General features: G+C 41.6%; 1 protein-coding gene across 4 annotated transcripts in view; it reads left to right on the top strand.

Moving 5' to 3' along the window:
• The window catches only part of LOC113024115 (multiple PDZ domain protein), a 46,363-nt gene extending 27,501 nt beyond the window's left edge, over positions 1-18,862 (top strand). The window contains exons 24-44 of one of the 4 annotated variants that reach the window (XM_026170819.1): positions 1,014-1,124; positions 1,466-1,531; positions 2,015-2,086; positions 2,550-2,649; positions 3,508-3,716; positions 4,145-4,236; positions 4,316-4,445; positions 5,312-5,404; positions 5,937-6,011; positions 6,103-6,456; positions 6,696-6,779; positions 12,252-12,445; positions 13,200-13,347; positions 13,440-13,511; positions 13,671-13,767; positions 13,892-13,932; positions 14,185-14,307; positions 15,049-15,153; positions 16,229-16,332; positions 16,515-16,638; positions 17,276-18,862. In XM_026170819.1, coding sequence (XP_026026604.1) covers positions 1,014-1,124; positions 1,466-1,531; positions 2,015-2,086; positions 2,550-2,649; positions 3,508-3,716; positions 4,145-4,236; positions 4,316-4,445; positions 5,312-5,404; positions 5,937-6,011; positions 6,103-6,456; positions 6,696-6,779; positions 12,252-12,445; positions 13,200-13,347; positions 13,440-13,511; positions 13,671-13,767; positions 13,892-13,932; positions 14,185-14,307; positions 15,049-15,153; positions 16,229-16,332; positions 16,515-16,638; positions 17,276-17,422 — 2,541 coding nt within the window. In that variant the 3' untranslated portion in view covers positions 17,423-18,862. Of the gene's footprint in view, positions 1-1,013; positions 1,125-1,465; positions 1,532-2,014; positions 2,087-2,549; positions 2,650-3,507; positions 3,717-4,144; positions 4,237-4,315; positions 4,446-5,311; positions 5,405-5,936; positions 6,012-6,102; positions 6,457-6,695; positions 6,780-12,251; positions 12,446-13,199; positions 13,348-13,439; positions 13,512-13,643; positions 13,768-13,891; positions 13,933-14,184; positions 14,308-15,048; positions 15,154-16,228; positions 16,333-16,514; positions 16,639-17,275 lie in introns of all 4 variants that reach the window. The other 3 variants (XM_026170818.1, XM_026170820.1, XM_026170821.1) reach the window with 3 other exon arrangements.
• The last annotated feature ends 2,465 nt before the right edge of the window (positions 18,863-21,327 follow it).

Genomic DNA, 21,327 nt, shown 5'->3' with positions numbered 1-21,327 from the left:
TTGATTGTAATATGACACACTAATGGCCAATTTGTTGTTTAAATGCCCATAAAATGTTATTCGCAGCAGCCCGTTATTTGTTATTGGTCAAAGATTGAAGATTCAGCTCCACTGTCATTATATAATACAGGACTGCACAATAAAATGCAGTTATACCCCCCTCCGCCATAACATACTTGGTTATTCATGCATTTATCCAATCAGGTAATCATGTAGCAGCAGTACAATGCATAAAATCATGCAAATGGAGGTCAGGAGCTTCAGTTAATGTTCACGTCGCACATCAGATGGGGAAACACAGTCAAATTGACTTTGACTGTGGCTTGATTGATGGTGCCAGATGGGCTGGTTTGAATATTTCTGAAACTGCTGATCTCCTGGGATTTCTGTGGATGACAGTCTCTAGAGTTCATCGCGAATGGTGTGAAATTTTTTTTCTGAAAAAGCATTCAGTGAGCACTTCTGTGGACTGAAAGGCTTTGTTGATGTGAGAGGTCAGAAAAGAGCAGTCAGACTGATTGCAGGAAACAGAAAGACAGAAAAAAAGTAGCTTAAATAAAAATTCTCTGTCCTTAAAGAAAAACACACATTGTAAGCACAATAGCATCAGAATTCACAACATGTCATGTTGAGGCAGATGGGCTGCAGCAGCAGAAGACTAATGTCAGGTTCCACTCCTGTCAGCCAAGAACAGAAATCTGAAGCTGCAGCGACGGGCACACACTCACCAAAGTGAAGTGAAGACTGGGAAAACATGCCATTCTGCTGTATTAGGTTTGAGCTGTGTGTACAACACTGCAAGATAAAAGAAATTGTCAACTGTCAGAAATTTTGATATATAATTTTTCACTAGCTGTCTCTTTGAAAAAGACAGCCGACAGCATTGCAAATAAATGGGCATGGCTATTTTAAGGCAACTTGGATTTTAGATGATCAATGTGTTCTTTAAAAACAGATCTACACTGATCTGATCTGAAATTGTATTCACGTGCAATTTTGTTGATGTTGCTAAGGTATGTGGTGTGGACCTGAGAAGTGCCAGCCATGAGCAAGCAGTGGAGGCCATCCGCAGAGCTGGAGACACTGTGACCTTTCTAGTGCAGTCTGGACAAGACGGATCTCAGGTACAGCACCAAAAATAGCAGATTTTTGGTAGCTTTATGCATCTTGCAGACTCTGTATATTCTGGCATGCATGCATGAATTTGAGTCTCCTGAGGCTTCAGATTCTTTCACATTGAATCTCAACACTCAGTAAAGCGAAGGTGCAATGCATATTCTATTGGAAAGCCCCACCAGAAGTTGCAGCAGCGTTGTGCATGGGGGTTGCATTATTATGTCTTGTGGACACAATGCATATTAGGTAAAAATGCATTTGACTGACAGAATAAGTAATTATTCAGCATTACGTGTACAGTTTTATAGAAAATAATACGCCTACTCTGCGTCTTGTGTTTCGCCCACAGTCTCCTGCTCTCATCAACCATGAAAGACTAACTCCAACAATGCTGCCCAACTCACACAGCAGCAGGGTAACACCGCTCTACTTCCTATTTTAAGCTTCGCATTAAGGTTTTTCCTGTTTCAATGGCATACGTAAATCTTATTTCAAATTTACACCAGCCTTGATATAATAGTGCTTTCCACTACTTTTCTAGTATAGACAATCGTGTCCATTAGAATATGAAGTACTGCTCGTTGGAGCTAAAGAGCAGTAGCTACTTTTCATGTTTTTTAAAGGTTGCGACCACATCTTTAGTTTTCACTGGGAGAGAACACAAGCTGTGAAGTTCTCACTTTGTGTTCCTACACAGTTACTGATATTTAGCTGTGTGTTGCTGTAGTGTATAGAAAATGTTTCGTGCACACTATATTATATATAGATAGATGAGTCATTAACACCTACACAGCAATCCAAAAAGGAATGGGGAAGCTTCAAAGAGGTTTTTTTTGAGACAGGGATTTCTTTTTTCATAGATATAGAGCTATGTCTGTGTTTCCCCACATGATACTAGGAAGCAGAGAACCTTGGTGGTCTGTTCCTTACTCCTTCCCCTGCAAACCCCTTCATTCCCACCCCGTTTAAGGTTGGTGCACTGTGAGTGTGTGTGTGTGTGTGTTACCACAAGTGTGCCACACTGTAAAAGCACTCTTGCATTTACATCAAACCAACTTCCAGAAACTTAATTAACATGCATTTTTGTACATAGAACCCTTGTAGTCCCTCGCAGCTACCTTGTTTGTTTAAACCCTTTGTTTTTTGCCTTTGATGGAGATGCATGCCTCTAAATAGAGTCAGCGCATTCTTTTGAAGTTATTTTTCCATCCACTTGTAAGTTAGTTGCAAAATAATGCATGATTCTGGTCATCTTTCATGTTATTTTTAGCTGACATTAAAACAGCGTTCATTAATTCATCCTCTTCATCAGTTATTTCCCAGTGCTTTATCAAGCGCACTGAACAAGCCTCAGGGGTAGTCCAACTTATGCCTGAAGGACCCCTGAGGCATCTCAAACTCTCCTTGTTCAATAATGCAAAATTTGTCCCAAGGTACCTTCACCAGCATCCGATAGAATGGATCAGAGAAGCCCTACGAATTTCACAACAGCAGTCACAGGAGCAGCTGAAGATGCTGACGACTCTGGCAGAAGTAAGACTCCTCAAAAGCCTATGTGCCATCCCCATCCATTATAGATTTTAATACTGATAAACATTTTCTGACACTCACAGTTGAATTGTCAAATTCTGGGACATACTTTAGGCCATATGACACTTAAACCACCTGCATTTCAAGCCAGTTTGCATAAATAATGTACCAAGAACAAATTAAAGCCTAAAAAAAAGTTTTAGAAATATTATTCAAGAATAGCATCATTTGAAAGAGCAATATTCCTCAGTATGAATACATTTTAGTTTCTAAGTAATTTTTTTTCTGTCTCTTTTTTGGCAGGAAAAAAAAAACTGTATTCAAATTGCATCTACTGTTTTATTTCTTGCGAGCGTAACTATGAGACATGTTACCTCGCCTGGATTAGGGTTATCAGGATCCCACTCTGGAGCTGGCTCTAGTGTGTTTGAGCTTCAGGGTGCTTTATACTGTTGATTAGTAAAATAGTGTAAAACTATTAGAAGGAAACTGTGTGTGTCTTGCACATGCACACAAGCAAAGAAAATATGAATCCATTCATTAAAGCGTTGCCCCATGATGCCACAAGTGGTTTGAAACACTTTGTATGCATATATAAATCACAGTCGTTGCTCTATATTCATTTTTCCTTGCACAGTTGTGCACGCAAGGTGTATACTATCATGCTGTATATAGTCAGAAACACCCTCAATAAGTCCCTTCCAGGCATAATTCAGCAGCCCACACACATTCCCCTCCAGGGTGTAATGCTTTTCCCCATGTCTCCATGTGTCACTCATTACATGTAGTTTGCCACACTTTTTTTGGCTTAACAATCATATCATTCTCCTAACAATTTTCTGTCTGCTAACTGTGTCCTAGAAAAGATGCTTCAGCGTTATGGCAGTCTGTCTGGAAAGCTCCAAATGATTGAGCTAGAGAAGGACCCTGCAGCTCACGGCCTGGGAATCAGCCTCACGGGCAACAAGGATGACTCTAGGGCCCGTATGGGTGTCTATGTGGCAGCTATAGACCCTCTAGGCCCCGCTGGTTTAGATGGGAGGATACAGATCGGGGATGAGCTTTTAGAGGTAAGGAAGACAGGCTATGGGAACAATATGGAAGAATGAGTGAGTAGGGATTAACAGATTAATGGTGTGAGATTGAAGACTCCAAGAATGGGTTGAGCCATTGGAGAGAGACAAAATAGTGAAGTCAAAAATTAAAGCAGGAGAAGAATAGAAGGGAGTTGGAGACATGGATGAGAGCGTTGAGTACCTGCACAGTAGATTTATCATGCAAATTACCATTTGAATGATAGTTGGTGCTGGGCCGGATTTTTGTAATGAACAACCGTGTAATAGAGATGAGGAGGAGAGTAGTGGGAGAGGAGCAGCTGATGAGTCGGCGGGGGAGGAGAGGTTAGAAGGAGATGACAGAAAGGAAGATTAATGTAGAGGTGAATAGAGGGGGAAAGGCGTTGTTGGATAGGAACTACATGACGCTGTGTTTCTTCTAGATTAACGGTCAGATTTTGTACGGCCGGAGTCACCAGAATGCCTCCGCCATCATCAGTAATGCTCCATGTAAAGTCAAGATCATTCTCATCAGGTAACATGATTGCTTTTTGGTTTTACACACTAAAGGTTTTTGTAACCTGCTTCTGGAATCATTGGTGTTGTTTTACCAGAAATAAAGCAGCTCTAGGTGAAACGGTCCAGGGACTCAGGAAAGACTGTGAGGACACGATCGACTCCCAGACTGACACTGGAGGCTGTGGACAAATCTCCAGTGACATTGAACACATTATTCTACCTCAGGTACAATACATCCAGTAGGTCTCTGGCTAACCACTGTCAGTTGTCTGTACTGCAGTTGCACATTTTTGTGTGTCAAAGGCAGCCTGATAGCAGGTACTTTTGTATCAAAATCTTGATAGATAGACGAGTGTCTGTGTAATTGTACAAAATGAACAACATGTAACTTTAATCACAAAAACACATTTTGCAGACGTGCTGTTATTGGTTTCACTAGTCTCATATTTCCATCTCCGTACCAATATTCGCCTCCATCCATCTCTCATACCCAATAGTACTGCCATCCTCTAACTCCCTTCTCAAGTTCATTCATAAACTTCAACTGGTTCAGAATTCTGCCGCTTGGAGCATCACCAGACCTCCCTGCATTAGTCATGTCACGCCTGTCCTTCAGCAGCTTCACCGGCTCCCGGTTAAATGTCGTATTGATTTCAAGATTCCGCTCCTCACCTTTAAGGCAATCCATAACCTCCCTCCACAGTACCTCTCTGAACTCCTCACTGTCCCTTCTGCCCTTTTGACTACACTGGGATCTACAACCTTCAGTTTCTTTGCTCCTCGCCTCTGGAATCCCGTCCCACCAGACATCTGTAACACTGACTCTCTTAACACTTTCAAATCCCATCTTAAGTGTGCCGGTTTAGCAAATTTGGATGAGCAGGCTGTATGGCTGAGAGCGGCTGGCCCGGGTTCTAGTCAGACCTGTCCGACCCCTTTCCTCTGGTTTCCTGTCACTCTTCACTGTCTGTCTAATAAAGCCAAAAAATCCCATCTTAAAGCACACCTCTTAAAACTGGCACAGTCATTTTTTACATATGAGTATTATTGTGTTTAAGTTTGTTTTCTTACATAGTTGCTTCTCATTCCAGGATTATGCAGGTCTTGGCCTTTGCTTGGAAGAGGATAATTCTAAGGGAGGACTGGTGGTCACGTCCCTGATCCAGCACGGCACTGCCAGCAAGGTATGACATCGTCAACAGGATCATATGCCCGTATATCATCTATACTATTTATAAGTATCTATACTATGTAAGCCTTTTAAGTAATTTAATCATTTTCAGTTTTCTTTTTGGTTCTCTCTGAGCAAATTTACTCTGTAATTTTTAAATGAATAAAAATGCTGTTATTAATAAATATGTATTATTCCTTTTTTACCCACAAAAGTAGAATCAATTGCAATTTTGGCCTTCACCAGGGCAGAACTCGTCTCATAACATATTTGAATTATAAAGGGTTTGTACAAGTCTGATGTGATGGTTCTGCCATCTTGGCATTATGAATATTATGTGAAACAGATGATGGTTGCCATTTTTTCAAGTGATGTCATCATGTACTAATACGTTTTCATGTCCGGCCTAAGGGAACAGTTATTCATATATTTGTCCAGAGGGTGTACTTGATTTTTAATCACACTCGCCCACCATCTTTCTTCTACACACTCACTTTCATACATTTTGCTTATCTTACATATTTTATTCATGTCTCTTTATGCAGGATGGCAGGATAAAGGTTGGAGACAGAATCGTAGCAGTGGGTGATGAACCCGTGGCTGGACTGTCAGTAAAAAAGGTGCAAGCACACATGCGGGCTGTGAAATATATGCTCTTCAAGGTCAAGTTGATTTAATGATTTATGACTCAGCTGTCTTTTTCGTATTCAGGTGTCCAGTTTGATTCTCAAACACCGGGTCACTGTCAAGCTCTCCATCAACCGTTCCAAGAGTCTCTCCTCCTCCTCCTCCTCTTCTTCTCTCCCTCTCCCTACATCACTCTCCAGTCCCCGCTCACTCACTCCAGTGTCCTCTCTAAGCCTTCCTGTCGCCTCCTCCTCCTCTTCGTCTCTAAAACCCATGCAGACCTCTCCAGTGGAACAGTCTGATTGGCCAGGATCAGCTCCCACAACTTCCGACCCTGTCAGCTGTCCAATTGTTTCAGGAAAGGAAACTACCATAGAGATTTATAAAGGAAACCTAGGCCTGGGTCTCAGCATTGTAGGTGGATGTGACACTCTGCTGGTGAGAACAGCTAAATGATTTTTAACATAAAGATTTCGTTATTTATTATTTGTCCTTGTGACATGAAGGTGACTTTATATAATTTTTGTTTATGTTTGCAAATAAAAAATCCACAGATGGAAGCAAAGTTTGTACTCGAATTAGGCCAAAAAGTTGTGCATTTGTTTGTTTGTTTGTTGTTTCAATATTCAGTTGTGGAGTTGTGTAATGATGGAAGTGGTTTCTGGTTTTTACACCAGGGGGCAGTAATAATCCATGAAGTGAACGATGGAGGAGCAGCACAGAGAGATGGTAGACTGCAGGCTGGAGATCAGATATTAGAGGTATAGCAGTGATACATGTGCACACAAACACCAGAACAAACAGCAGTGCATGTGAATAAGTTATTTCTAACCGCACAGCATTTATTTTTATTTCTGTTTGTTTTTGCAATATTTTTCAGTATGAAGAACGCAGCCGTGATGTATCTGTGTTCTTTTTTATTCATGCACTATTTTTTTCCAATTCAGAAACTCATTTTTTGGGAATTCAAACTCAGATTGCTTTGCCAGATATAACAGAATCAAGCTTCAGTTTATAGTGAAAACAAGAAAGTCACAGAAATGAAACAAACAAACAAAGAAAACCTGAAAAAAATAAATCTGCCTTAAAAATTGTTTACTCACATGATTTAAAAGCGAGGGTTTTAAGGTACACTGCTGGTTACAAGCTCAAAAACCTGTTTTTATAGAAAATGTGGTTCCCAGGAGTTAAAAATAAAGACCTATCCTCAGGGTTTTATTTAAGGTCCACTACTTTTTGCTCCTTATCTAAATGAAACTGGGCTGTGATGCTTTTACACTAATAATACCATCTTGGATGCTACTGATCCCCCTAAAACCTTCTCCAGGGGACTGCTTTCAGTCACTTCAGAATATCAGTCTTTAATTTGAAGTTTGTACTAAACTCCAAAATGAAAAAAAATATATATATGTACAAATGTTAGAGAACAGATTGTCCTACAAAACACATGAACACCTTGCTCAAAAACTGGATTCTGGATAAATTAGATTCTTATACCACTACACTACCTACTATTTAAAAACAAACAAACCAAAAAACAGACAAATGATGATATTCAGTGTGCAGCATATTGTGCACGAATAACTATAAAGATAACATCTATGCAAAGATATTTAACATCTTTGCTGTTGTTTAGAGGTCATTTTCCTGATAACAGCTCATTGGAGAGATCATCACACAAACACTGAATTGGAAAACTGGCTTCCAGCCCTGTACGCATCACTACTAAACAAACTGCAGTACGACTCGAGAAACACTTACAGAGATACTTGTTGAACTGAGAGACTGTAAAGCTCTGGTAGCTTCTGTCATCTCTCCTAGTTAAATAGAGCAAATAAAATAAATAAATACAAAATTCTAATAATAATCGTCTATTTATCTTACCACTTATCCAAATTAGAATTTGCAGAGCGGCTTGAGCCGGTCTCAGCTGTCATAGAATTAAAGCGTTAGTACACAGAGGATAAGCAGGATTTCTCCAGGCAACTACAGAGATACGAAGTGCATATTAAAAGTATACGTTTTTACCTGGGCACATCACCATGGCTGCAGGCCTAACCTGCTATGGTTTAGGTTATGTTCACGATAAAGTCACCACCAAGAAAATAGTGTCAGCATTCCTGGAATTTCCATGTAGACTAACAAGCATTGCAGTCTTTATTTCTATGCAGCTTTATTCCTCCTTCCAATTTTACACCAATTTTATTGTTATATAAAGATTAATATATGATACTAAAGCAGAGCACCTAGAGCATTTGTATTTTTATAACTATACGCTATAATAATATCTGTAATCCATCAGATTTGCGTGTGATTTAATGATAGAGCTCTCATACTGATACGTCTGTTCACTTACATAATTGGCATTTTTCCTGCATTCTTTTCAGTTTCAAATAGTCTAGACATTAAAGCACACACATTCACGAAGTGCTTTTAATGATGCACTTCTATTCAGTGCTTTTTCTCACACACACACTAACGCTGTATTGAGTGCAGCAGCTCTGTTGCTTTCAGTCTGTATTGTGTGTTTTATCTTACTATGTAAAATCAGTTGCTTTTCTACTTTTCTACTAGCAGACTCTCCAATATTTTATATTGGTCATATATTACTGCCAGTATAACACACCCTTACTTACATTGGTAGACCACGGGTTAGCTTGTCGAGTTCATAACCACCATCATGTGACTGCTTAGCCTAATGGCAGTGTTAGGGTAAGCTGCGTAAGGAAACGGAAGCTGCTAGAAATAGAAAAACAACCACACACTCTCATCTCCACACTTACAGATAATTACGCAATCACCAGTTAATTTAACAATCATTTCTGAACTGTGAGAGAGAAACTGACATAGGTACAAATGCCACACCTCAGACCTTCTACCGTCAGTGTTAACTACTGCACAGCCTGATTTGTATACACTGAAAGACTTGTTCCTGTACTTCTTTTTTTTTTTTTTTTTTTTGCCTGTCCCGTTTGGCTCTTTTGCCATCAGAATTATTGTCTAAAGGCAAAGAAAGATGCCCAACGGATTTACTTTACCAAATTGACCATCCCAGCCTTGCCGTAATGGTCCATTTGATTCACCTTTTATTGTTTATTTTATTTTCACTTACTGAATACGGGACAGACTTGACTGGGGGAAAGAAGGGGAGAAAGAAAGAGGGAAAGAGAAACAGCTGAGAAGAGGGACGGGGGAGAAGGGCAAAAGACAAAAACCAACAGAATGAGTAGAGAAAAAAAAGAAAGAAAAAAAAAGCATATAGCAATCACCTGGATCACCTGCTGAGAAAGAAAAAAGAAAACGAGCAGAAGAGAACAAGAGTAATAGAATAAACAACATCACAATGATATATGGGAATATGACAGTAAATACTAAATATTAAACATTATTGTGCAGCACATAAGATCAACAGAACACAGTGTGCTTTGAGGTAGGAGCCAAAAAGGGTGTAGTTTGTGTGTGTGATCACCCGTGTGTACACCTGTGAGCATGGACGCGCTTGTTTTTTTAAAAGGTTCCTTCATGTAATGATCTGCTAGAGGGTGTGGGGGGGCCACTGCCCCGTCCTCCAGGGCATGAAGCAGGTGTGGAGGAGATCAAAACTCCAGACATCCAGAGGCCCCCAGAACACAAGAGACCAAGGAAGACCAACAGAGGGGCAGCCGCGCCACTGTCCCAGAAAGAGCTGAGGAGAGTCCCAGATGAGGGCTCACCCAGCAGCCGCGGAGCAGAAGCCAGGGGGGGGGAGTTGCAGTGACGCGCCCGTGAGCTCCGCCGGCAGCCAGCCGTGCCTGAGTGACCGAGCCCCAAGCCGAGAGGCCGGGGGCACCCCACCTCCAAAGTGGCCCGAGCGAGCCCCAGGCTCCAGGCCCCGAGGCCGCCAAGGAGTGAGCCAGTGTGTACCTGGACGCCCATCCCCGGACACAAAGAACCACCAACGCACCGACGTCTGAGGGAGTCCGCCACTGGCAGGGGAAGTGGTGGTGGGTGGAGATAGGCCTCCAAACCTCGCTCCGGCAGGCCGCAGAGAATGGGGGTGAGAGAAGACTCCAAACCTCCCTCCACCCGCTCATTGTAGTGTTGATGCATGTGTGTTCTAAGGTGCATTTAAAACCCAGGAGGGCATGGAGCTACCTGCCAGAGAGCAGCAGGTAAGCTCATGGTCCCTCCTGCTAGCCCTCAATGTCTACGTGTATTTAAAATTGAGAGGTGGGCAACGACGCCAGGGGTGGGGTGTACACCCTGATGGTAATTTGGATTCCATGTATCGTGCCCACCCCCAAGATCCTATATGTATGTGTAATGAGAGTGTGAGTAATGTGAATGTCTAAGTTGTGGGATAAAATTGAGGCAGAGGCAGCCAGAGGGGGACGGAGGGGGACGGGGGGGGGGGGGGGGGGGGGTAGCCTCCTCTGCACCCTGGTGACATACCCCTACTCCAAGGTCCTGCATGTGTGGGTGGTTGTGGTGGAGCGGGAGGGGGGAGGCAGCTGGAGATGGGGAGGAGGGGAAGGGAGTGGCAGGTGACCCCTCCCTGGGGCCAGCTCCCCCGCTGACCCCAGTAGGCACCCCCATACTCCGCGACCCGCCAGGGAAAGGGGGCCCAGGTCCATCCAGACCGGGGCCCAGTGCAGCAGCGCCTCCCGGCCCCACAGAGCCCGGGACAGTCCACCCAACCCCACCACAGAGAAAACTGCACCCACCCCACCATCCACTCATCTTCCAGACTACATAAGACAATAAACACCCAGGCTGAGATCTTCCTCCACCTCTCCTGTATCTCCCCCTCCTGCAGAGGGAGCTCCTGAAGAGAGGAAAGCTCCTGCAAGATGTGACAATCTCCCCCACCAGTTGAAGAGCCCCCAGGTGGCTCGATGCACCGGCGGCACCCTGCTCCAGGGCTGGGTCCCCATGCACCCACCCGCCCACAACCCCGGCAACACACCAACCAGGACCCAAGCCCCCGAGGCCTGGCCTGGGCCCCAGCCCAGAGACGGAGCGCCCCCAGAACCTCACGCCCATCCCGGACCCACCCAGGGGCAGCCACGCTACCAGGTCAGTAACCCACGTCCGTCAGCACAGACCCTCCCCTAGCCCCGCTGCACGCAGCCACGTGGAAACAGTCACCCGAGAGCCAAAAGAGCCCCCAACCGGACATGACCGCTACCCCGGGTTGAGCCCCCCAAGGAAGATGCCTCCGGGGAACCCCCCGACGCCCTAAGCCTGTCCCTACCCCCACACCAATCACAACAGTGAAGGCGGGACCAAACTATGACCCCCCACCCCCACTAGGTGATGGAGCTGATCAAAGGAGCCCAGAGCAATTGATCTGATGTGGTGGCAGAGGCTGTATCAAGACTAATGTAATCTAATAGATAATTTCTATATTGGTTAGAGTTAAGATTATTTTTATTTTTCCAGTTCATGAGGACTGTTTTCTTGGCTATGCATAGGGCAGTGAAAACCATATGGGCGATATTCTTTTCTGAAGTGACATTATCTAAACTGCCCAACAAACACACTAAGGGGGAAGTTGGAATGTTACATTTCAGACACTTCGATAAGTCTTCACATATCTCGCGCCAAAACTTCTGAACTGGTGGACAGAACCAAAGAGCGTGGATATAATTGTCCGGTGAATTGGTTTGGCAGTGTGAGCAGTTGTTGGTAGACGTAAAGCCCATCTTGAACATCCGATGACCTGTATAGTGCACTCTATGTAATATTTTTCACTGAATTAATTGAAGACTGGGATTTCTAATTAGATGAAAGGTTTTTAAGCAAACCTGAGACCAGAAGTTTAGGTCTAAGTTAACTGATAAATCCGCTTCCCATTTTGCAATAGGAAGTGATATTGATTCATCTGTTTTAGAAAGCATTCTGTATATTTTGGATAGTAATTTGGGGGTTTTAAGAGTAAGAAATTGAACCACACTTGGTGGTGTTTGTAGTTCAACTTGACCCGGTTTAAATTTCTTTTTAACTATGGATTTAATTTGTTGATATTCTAAAAATCTTTTCTTGTTGATCCCATATTGTGTAACTAGTCCGTCAAATGAAATAAATTCTGTTCCTTCTAGTATATGTTCTAAATATTTGATTCCTTTACCACTCCAATCTGAAAAGTTTATCATATTATTGTTTTGTAATATGTGTTCCTGTACTTCCTGAACAAACAGGATGTATTTTCATGCATCTGTTCCCCTGTTTCTCTCACTGTCACTGTCTTCTAGGTAAATGGCATAGATATGCGGCAGGCCAGTCATGACGAAGCTATTGCCGTGCTACGGCTCACCACCCAGCGTGTCCAGCTGTGCGTCTTCAGGCACCAGGAATCCTACAGGGAGGAGGACCTGTGGGATGTGTTCAGCCTGGAGCTGAGGCCTCGTCCTGGAGAAGGACTGGGCTTCACTACTGTGGGGAAGAGGTACAGTCAGGATGCTTTTATCAAGTTAGAAACCTCCAACTTGGTATGTTCACAGCAGGTTTGAGCCTGTGTTATCTAACACTGTGCTTTCAAGTACAACAAAGACAAAATCAAATTTTGTTCAGAACCATCGTGTTCGCAACCTAGGTGATGTCACCTGCTGAAAGAGCCTGAAGTCTAAGAGGCTGATGAAGTTGTTAATATATCGGCTTCAAATATAACATATGGCAAGTGGGAGTACTCCTCCTCGCAACTTCTGAAGATGAGAAATAGGTTAAAAATAAATAAATGTGACTTTGTTAGTGAGTGATTAGTCTTGTTGCCTATTTTTACCACAATTTTATTCTTAATCAACTTTTGTTTGTAAGCTGTAGTTAGGCTGGTTAGTTAGTTTAAATTGCAGAATACCTGTTCCTTTTAAATATAATTCCGAAAATTATATTCTAAAAAAACAAAAAACCCTTTATAGACCCTAGTAGATTGACTGTTTTCATGGCAAACTCCTTTGACGTGTTCTGTAACTACTTCACAGATCTCTCCAGCATTCGATAATTACCATAAAGGTTAGATAGGGTCTCACTGCAAAGAAGTCGCAAGACGCATCATTTTCCAAAGAGCTCGGGTGCCAATTTTCTCGCAGCTTTATGTTTTTGCACAATCAGGTGTGACATTATGCAAAACAGCCGGTGCACAGGTCACATTATTTATAAGCCTGGGGCAGGCACAGCTTTTGACCTCTGTTTTCTTCCAACAGTAATGACACTGGCATCTTTGTGTCAGATATCATCAGAGGAGGTGTAGCAGATTCGGATGGCAGGTTGTTGCTAGGCGACCAGATTCTGTCAATCAATGGGGAAGACGTGCGTGCAGCATCACAGGAGCGTGCACACACGCTTCTGCAGGTCTGCCGTATTCACAGTTTATAAATAAATGAACATAGGTAGGCATTTTCATGGCCAGCGTCATTATGTGAGATGTGTCACTTTGCTCTCAGAGTTGCAGTGGAGGAGTCCACCTGGAGGTGGCTCGTTTTAAAGCCGGGGTGCAGTACACACTGCGGAGTCAGGTAAACTGTTTATCTTGCCTACGTATTTCTTTAGTGATATGATTCCTAGTGAAATTATAGTTCAGACTGTAGTTTGTAGGTCAACTATTGCGTTTATACACCTATTTTAACGATATTACTCTGTGAACGTAGGAGTACCTTAAGTTGTGTTTTATCCAGAGCGAAGACTCTGACTGCTCCACGCTTACACCCTCAAGTGTATGCGATGGTTCTTTTGGCCACCAGAGGGAGACAGATAACAAAATAGAGAGCTACAGTGAGTGTCAACTAAGTTCTCGAGTATCGTCTGAGTTACAATGTTGAGTCCAACAATTTGCTTTGAATGGAAAATATACTCTTGCATCTTTTTATCCATAGTTATGTGTCATTCTCTTCTGTAGCATTCAAAGACTCTGACATCAGAAAAGTGATAATAAAAAAGGTAAAACACTCTTATAGTAATAAAAGCATTGTCTTTTTGGACCCCATACTGTACTGGAGAAACTGAGTAGTGATAATTTAACTTATTTTTAGAAGTTACAAATTAGTATAAATTAGTTATATACTGAAAACAACCTGCTTCCTGACTGGATATCATGCTCCTGTAACGTTGGGTGTTTATTTTATGCTCGAATCTGCCATTTGGAAAGGTTGCAAATGTGTGTGTTTGTGTGTCTGTGCGCAATCACTCCAGGGTCCATACGACTCCTTGGGCATCAGCGTAGCTGGAGGAGTGGGCAGTCCCCATGGCAACCTTCCTCTTTTTATTGCTACCATGGATACCAATGGACTTGCTGCCAAAACACAGAAATTACAGGTGGGGAGTGACCATGTATATACACCAGTGCGTGCATGCATGTGTGTCTCATGTATGCTTCACATTGTGACTAGTCGAGTGTGGACTGGGCCTTAAATAAGGAAAATTGCACTTTCTTACTCTTACTGTGTCCCTTAGAGGCTGAAACATCTGCAAAAAGCTGTAAACTTAGACTCTCTGGTATGCATTGATGAATTTAAGGGAATCATAAAAAATAAGGTGAAGGAGGCACAAGATACCTTTTTCTTTAGAGGTGACTGTTGTTTTACTGTGTATTCTTCTGTAATCGCAGAGTGCAGGAGTCATTTAGAATCTGAAGAGGCCGTTTTTCCTGGTTAACTAAAGGTTACCAAAATGAACTTTTCCAACACTGAGACAAATATATGGACTGCCTTGACTGTGTTACATATTTATTGGAATAGAAGTCGATATTTTTACATCATTTTCTTCCTGAAATACATCTCATAAAACAAATATAAAGGTTGGAATAGATCGGGATGCAAGGGGCAGAGGACATAAATGTTTCTCCATGATCAAATTACAGACACATGTAACATAAAATGCATTTTAGACATAAATATTGAAAATGAAGTGACATACCAAAAGTAAACCTTTATGAAATCCTGAAGAAAAAAGATAGGGACAGAAAAGAAAAGGAGACTTTGTAGGCAAAAAGGAAAAGGGGGGATAGTGTTAAGTCTAGGACAAATGTGTGTTTGTGTTTGTGTGTGCATCATCTAGACGGGAGACAGGATCCTCAGTATCAATGATGTTTCCACTGAGGGAATGACTCATGTCCATGCTGAAGCCCTGCTCAAGAACACCACTGGAACCATCATTTTGCAGGTACTGTCACAGTGAGACATCCAGTAACTGATATGTAATGCCTGTAAAGGCAGTAAGTTTCTGTGTGATAACGTCAGCAGGTTTTAGTTCTGTTTTGTCAGAGAAACACAGAAATGGTTCACAGCCAGCTCCCCGTAGGGCTTTTTATCTTCTTCCATATTTCCCCAAGACATAATTTTACATACAGACAACTAAAAAAGAAAGAAGTCTTTAACAAAAAGGAGGCCCTTCATTATCAGCATTTTGCACAGTCAGTGTATGTTAATTTCAAGACAACAGTGTTTATGACATTGATTTCACACCTCTAAAAAGACTTCTGCTGTAAGGGAAAAAACTATATTTGTATCTATGGAAGCGCATGTCGCTTGTTTTTGGCAAGTATTTTGTGTTTAAAATAAACATCAAAAGGTTTTAGACTTGTATCACTCCTACTCTGGTAATATTTGGATGGGCATAAGACCGCTGTTGCATTAATAAGATATTTGATCATTGTCCAACTATAGAAATATTAACTTTTTGCAGAAATCCTGATTAATCTGTTGTTAGTACAACTTCTTCTGGATAAATTTGCAATGCATCAGTTTTGCAGATTTGTTTGAGAAGCTTGTATTTTTTGTAGACATGTACTATACACTAGCTCAAATGTTACACGTGTTCTGTTATAATGACTTCTCCTGTGTTGGTTTCATTGTTCTTTCATTGTCTTTTATTGAAGTGAAACTGGCACCTCATGTAGAGTGGTCTGCCAGATTGCCTACTCAGCACAAATAGGCATTTTCAAAGTGATGCTCTGCATACTCCTAAAAGAAAGCTGTGAAGAAAAGCACTCCTGTCTTGCTGATGTCAGTCAGGAGAAACTCACTGTTCTCCAGAGTAATCGCATAAAATAATGAGATATATTTTTAATTACATGTTACTGTCACTATTTGTAGATGTTTTGCTATTCCTTGGATTCAGGCTGTCCTGTCCTGCTTGGATTCAGGCTGTCCTGGTCTCTTCGTGTAGTCCTAAATGGCTAAAACCTTTACACTTTGCACTCATAACATGCTGTTTGTGTGAATCTATGATTGTCTAGGTGGCAGCAGCTTCTCAGGGATGCAGCACACAGAGTAACAGCGATGTGCGCGCATGGTCATTAGGCCAGCCGAGCAGCCTGCCCTGCTTTCACAACAGCCTCTGGTAAGAAGTGGTTCAGCTAACAGTGTCATTTCGTTGTTCTTCTCTCCACTTTAATTAATGAATAAAGACAAAAGCAGGCCTCAAACTTTACTAAACAGTTGGTGCAACACTTGTTTTTAAATGCATGCACATCGGTGCGCTCAGAAGCCAACATCCATTGTTTCGCATCGTATTCTTTACAGCGCTCGCATGTATAAGACCATCACTCTGGAGAGAGGCTCCTCAGGTCTCGGCTTCAGCATTGTAGGAGGTTTTGGCAGCCCTCACGGAGACCTGCCTATCTACATCAAAACTGTCTTTGACAAGGTGAGAAAGCATCTGCCAGGTCTCCTTTTGTTGTGAAAACCAAAGAGTTTTAATGTTGGGAAAGACAGTTTAGCAGCAGTCTGTATGTCACTCACTGAGTCACTCCCTCACATCTTCTCATAGCGTTTTCTCTGTTCAAAACAAAACTTTCTCCAATCATCAGCAATTCGGGTAAAAAAGCAGGCAGCAGGCAGTTTCACCGTGTGTGGTTTTACTTTATATGCGTTGTTGTTTTGTGACTACCTATGTAAGCCACATAAGAGACAGAGATTCTTGTGTGGTTTTAAGTTATAGTGCCTTTTTTGTAATTCAACACCAAAAATAGCAATTTGTCCCTAACGGCAATGCTCAATGTAAGAAACAAAGCAAAAAGGCCACAGTTATAACTTGTTAAATAGCTTTTGTTTTGTAACAGGTGGTAAACTCTTAGTGCCATGCTCTAGTAAACTGCATTATGTCAGTTTTTGCATGATTGCTTTCCTTTGTTTTGTTTCTTGATTCTATTTCTGAGCATCTGTTGCGACCAATTCCTTTGTGATCATTACAAACATTCATTTAACCTCACATTCATTCTTTTCTCCTAACATATGTGTTGCCATATTAGCGTTTAAAAGCTCTTGTTGACTTTGTACTTCAGGGTGCAGCCATTGAGGATGGCAGGCTGAAACGTGGCGATCAGATAATTGCTGTTAATGGACACTGCCTGGAAGGTGTGACCCACGCTGAAGCTGTGGACATTCTGAAAAAGACCAAAGGAACTGTCGTCCTCACCGTGCTCTCATGAGACAACTGCCCACTGTACCTCAATTTAATGACATCTTCCTAAAACAGCTCTGGAGGGCTGTGGTTGTTTCCTATAAAGCTGTAGAGTGATTCTCCTCTTGTAGAGGGCACTCTACATGTCAAAACAATACATATAATTATAAGAAGAGTATTTATTTTAAGTCTAAATTAAATTGCATTTAATTTGTGAACTCTACCTCCAACTGCAAACACAGCTTTGTTGTATTTACACTCAGTATTTAAAAATATAGCAGAGCATGTCCAGTTAAATCCAGTTAAGGAGCCGGGTATTGGGTTCGCCAAGGCCTCCATCTTGGGCTTTGGGGATTGGATGCCTGAGTCCAGTCTGAGTCCCTTCAGAATGACCACTAAGCTCAGTCATTCTGGAGAGACTCAGAGTAGAGATGCTACTCCTCCAGCCCAGAAGGCCTAGAATGCCATCTAGGTGGGGCTTTTTGTGGCACGTCTAACTGGCAGGAGACCCCCAGGGTGGACGCAGGACACACTAGAGAGATTTTATGCCTCAGGTGGCTTAGGAAAGCCCCAGCAAGAGCTGGAGAAGGAAATAGCTGAGGAGCACCTGAGACCCTGACCCAGATGAGTGGAAGAAAATGGTTGGATGGATAGTTTAGCATTGTTGTGCATTATTTTTCATGTAAACACACTCATCAATACGTTACGTGTTCATACTGATATATATAATTGAAGCCTCAATTGACGGCAGCCTAGTGCTGGATTTTGATTATTACTTTAACAAACAAACAACTCCCAAGACTCAAAATATGCCAACTGCTTCTGCCAATCTTTTGTATGGCAATAGGATGTCTGCTTTGAAAGACTGTTGTACTTTTCTTTTCATTGTTGTGTTCGAATAATTAAAAATGTGTCATGATTTCATGAATATTGAATGTCTTAAGTGGCATGTTGATAATTAGCAATGATAACCACCTTATGTTAAACGGGACAGAGAATAGGAAAAAATGCATTTTGCTGCATCTGTTAGAAGCAGCTGCTGAGTATCGACTGTTATTTACCAGTGTAGTATTAATCAGTGTTTTCATAGTCTTCAACTTTAGCAGCTGTTTTTTTTTAGGACTTGATTTTTGATGTTAATAGTTCAGTGTGAAATTAGACACCGTCTCCGTTTTATATAAATTTATTTACCTGACTTCACACGGCTGTGATACTTATGTTTTTGTCGCTGTAATTAATTTCATTAATATAAGAAGTCACTTCACACTTACACACATGGATGCACACACTCGTTTTCATATCTTAGTGAGGACATCTAATTGACATAATGTTTTCCCCAGCTGCTTACCCTAACCCTTACCATCATTTGTATTTGTCCTCACAAAGATATATAAACATGGTGCACACGCACTGGTATTGTGTAACCAAATGTTCTGTAAGTGATCTTATTAAATGTTATTTGTTAAAATTTTGTATCCAAAACCTTTTGAAGTTCAGGACCTTGTGTTTCTGTTTTTCTTACCTTCTGATTTATCTCCGGATGCAATGTGTCAGTGAAAGAGACGTTTTATGTTATGAGGGGTTTTTTTCATCTTTTTTATTAATGAATATCAACAAGTTATATTTTGTGATTTCTCTCACCGAGTAGGATAAACCTTTTTTTCTTTTTTTTTTTCAGTTTTCAAATTTCACACATGCACACCACACACCAGTATCTGAGAAAAGCTCTGAACTGTTTAACAAGGACAACTGAGCTGAAAGTCACATTTTTAATGGATAGAAGAAGCAAGAGTCTTCTTTTCTTTTTTCTTTATTTTATGTTATTTTTTTGCATATTTTTTGCATGTTTCCAAACCAGTGAACTGAATTTCGCCTTGGAGGTGTTTTCCTGTAGCGGTTATGCTCTATGTCTTTATCCCTCTCTCGCACTTTTTCTCCACCTTTGTCTGCCATGAGTACGTATGCGGCATCACTCACGTTTAGTCAAGGTGACAGGATGAAGTGCGTGTCGTGCTTGGAATGACAGGCAGCTCTGAATTACGGAGGAGTCGTGAGGAGAGGAGAGAAGAAGGGGGATGAGCTAGATTAGAGAAAAGGCAACATTTTATAGAAGGCGGAGAAGATCAGTCTAAAGTTTGGACAAAGACGTTTTAAACCTGAGGTCCGACAATCACAGAGGAAGAGGAAACCTGTGACTTTTTTTAAAGGAAAATCCTCAGTACTTTCACTTTAATTACCAGAGTTACTGGTGACAACTTGATAAACAATACATTTGCACACAAATGTCTCATTTAGGAAATAGGAGGCATCTAGGGAGATCCTGTCTGGAGCCTCGGCATTAATCAAAGCCATCTGTTCACATTGCAAGCTTTATTGAAACCCAGCCATCGCGGTCTGCTTTATCCTTCTCCAGATGAACAATTGCTTCCCTGCTGGCCCAAGGAGAAATGGAGAAACGGTGTAATGCTTTTTTTTTCTTTTTTTTTTGCATTTCACTTGGATCTTTGCTATAATATAAGAATGATAAACATCATATTTGGTATTTTTTTCACATCCACAAACATTTGACCCCTGTGGATTTCCAGTTTCATACAAATAACTGACAGGGAAGCAGATGAAATTACATCTATTTTTTCTTCTTTTTTCTTTAAGAGGAAGCAAAAGGACTTATCTGCCGTTTTTGTTGTTGTTGTTGTTGTTTTTCAAAACCAGCCTCAAATTTCATGACAAACATTTTTAAGGGGAAGAGCTCCAGCCACAGGGAACAGGACTTTTTTTCCTACCCTTAGTCATACACCATGTAGCACAGTAACTTCTTTGGCTGCAGAAACTGCTATGCATTTTTTCTGCAGATGACTTTCATGAGAGCATGCTTGAAAGGCACTAATGAGCCTCTCTCTCTGGAGGATAGCAGTGGCCAAATGATTGTTCTATGTGTGACTGTCACATCGATCCATATTCATAAACATAGGGGACCGTGTCTTTTTGCTGTCAGTGTAACCTGGTGATACAGAAAGTACAGCCAACGGGTCCAAAAAGTCTTCTTCTCCATCCTTTCCCATGAGGTCCTTTTTCAAGATATCAGCATGCACTGCAAAAATATCCTTTGAAATTCACTCCAGTCAGTGCTGAGTGTTAAAATCTTGATTCCCATAAAGCAAAATGTCCCAAAATATCCCAAAAGGAAGAGTTAGGTGCCACTAAGTCCACGTCATTCCCATTAAATGAGCGAATGAGCAGGGCTGAGTTGGCATTTGGCACACAGACACAAAAAAGCGTGCACGGTGGTGTGGCTTATATTCAGTGACATAGCCTAGCAAGAAATAGTTAGACCTAATCATGAAACAGCAGGCAAACACTGGATGACGTCATCCGATTATGAGTTTGAAAACCGACCGAACAATGCTAATTAATTAATTAGTTAGTTAATTTTACATACGGATGTTAAAATACAAGGGTTTCCTCTACATATCATATCTACACACACCTGTACTACAGAAAGAAAGTAAATTTCAAGTGATGAAAGTTCCGTAGTCTACTGTGTAGTTTTTACAGAAATCTTTTTAACGCTTATTCAATAAACCACTGAATTTCTCACGGTTCACAAAAGCTTATTTCTGAAAAATTTTTAGATACTCTGAATAAAAAAAACATGTCCGTTTTTAAATGTCCGTTGATCACCCTCGGCTTAAAAATCTTCAAATTTGGGGACACTGTGGTTAAGTAAGTGTTTGTTTTGGGATGGGGAGTTTCTGCTGAAAATGCAGCTTCACATCAAAAAGATCAGACAGCATCTCCACCCTCCACCTCCATGACGCCCTTGCTGTAGGTACGAGCTTGAAGACTTGCTGTAAGCCTCCAAAGTTGCAACGTAGGATCATAAATTGTGCATACTGTGCGCCTTCGTGGTAATTAGGCATGCAGTGACAGGTG

This window comes from Astatotilapia calliptera, chromosome 6 (assembly GCF_900246225.1).
Source record: "Astatotilapia calliptera chromosome 6, fAstCal1.2, whole genome shotgun sequence".
NCBI lineage: Eukaryota > Metazoa > Chordata > Actinopteri > Cichliformes > Cichlidae > Astatotilapia > Astatotilapia calliptera.
Note: the sequence above shows the minus strand (reverse complement) of the source record. Positions and strands in the feature narration are given on the sequence as shown.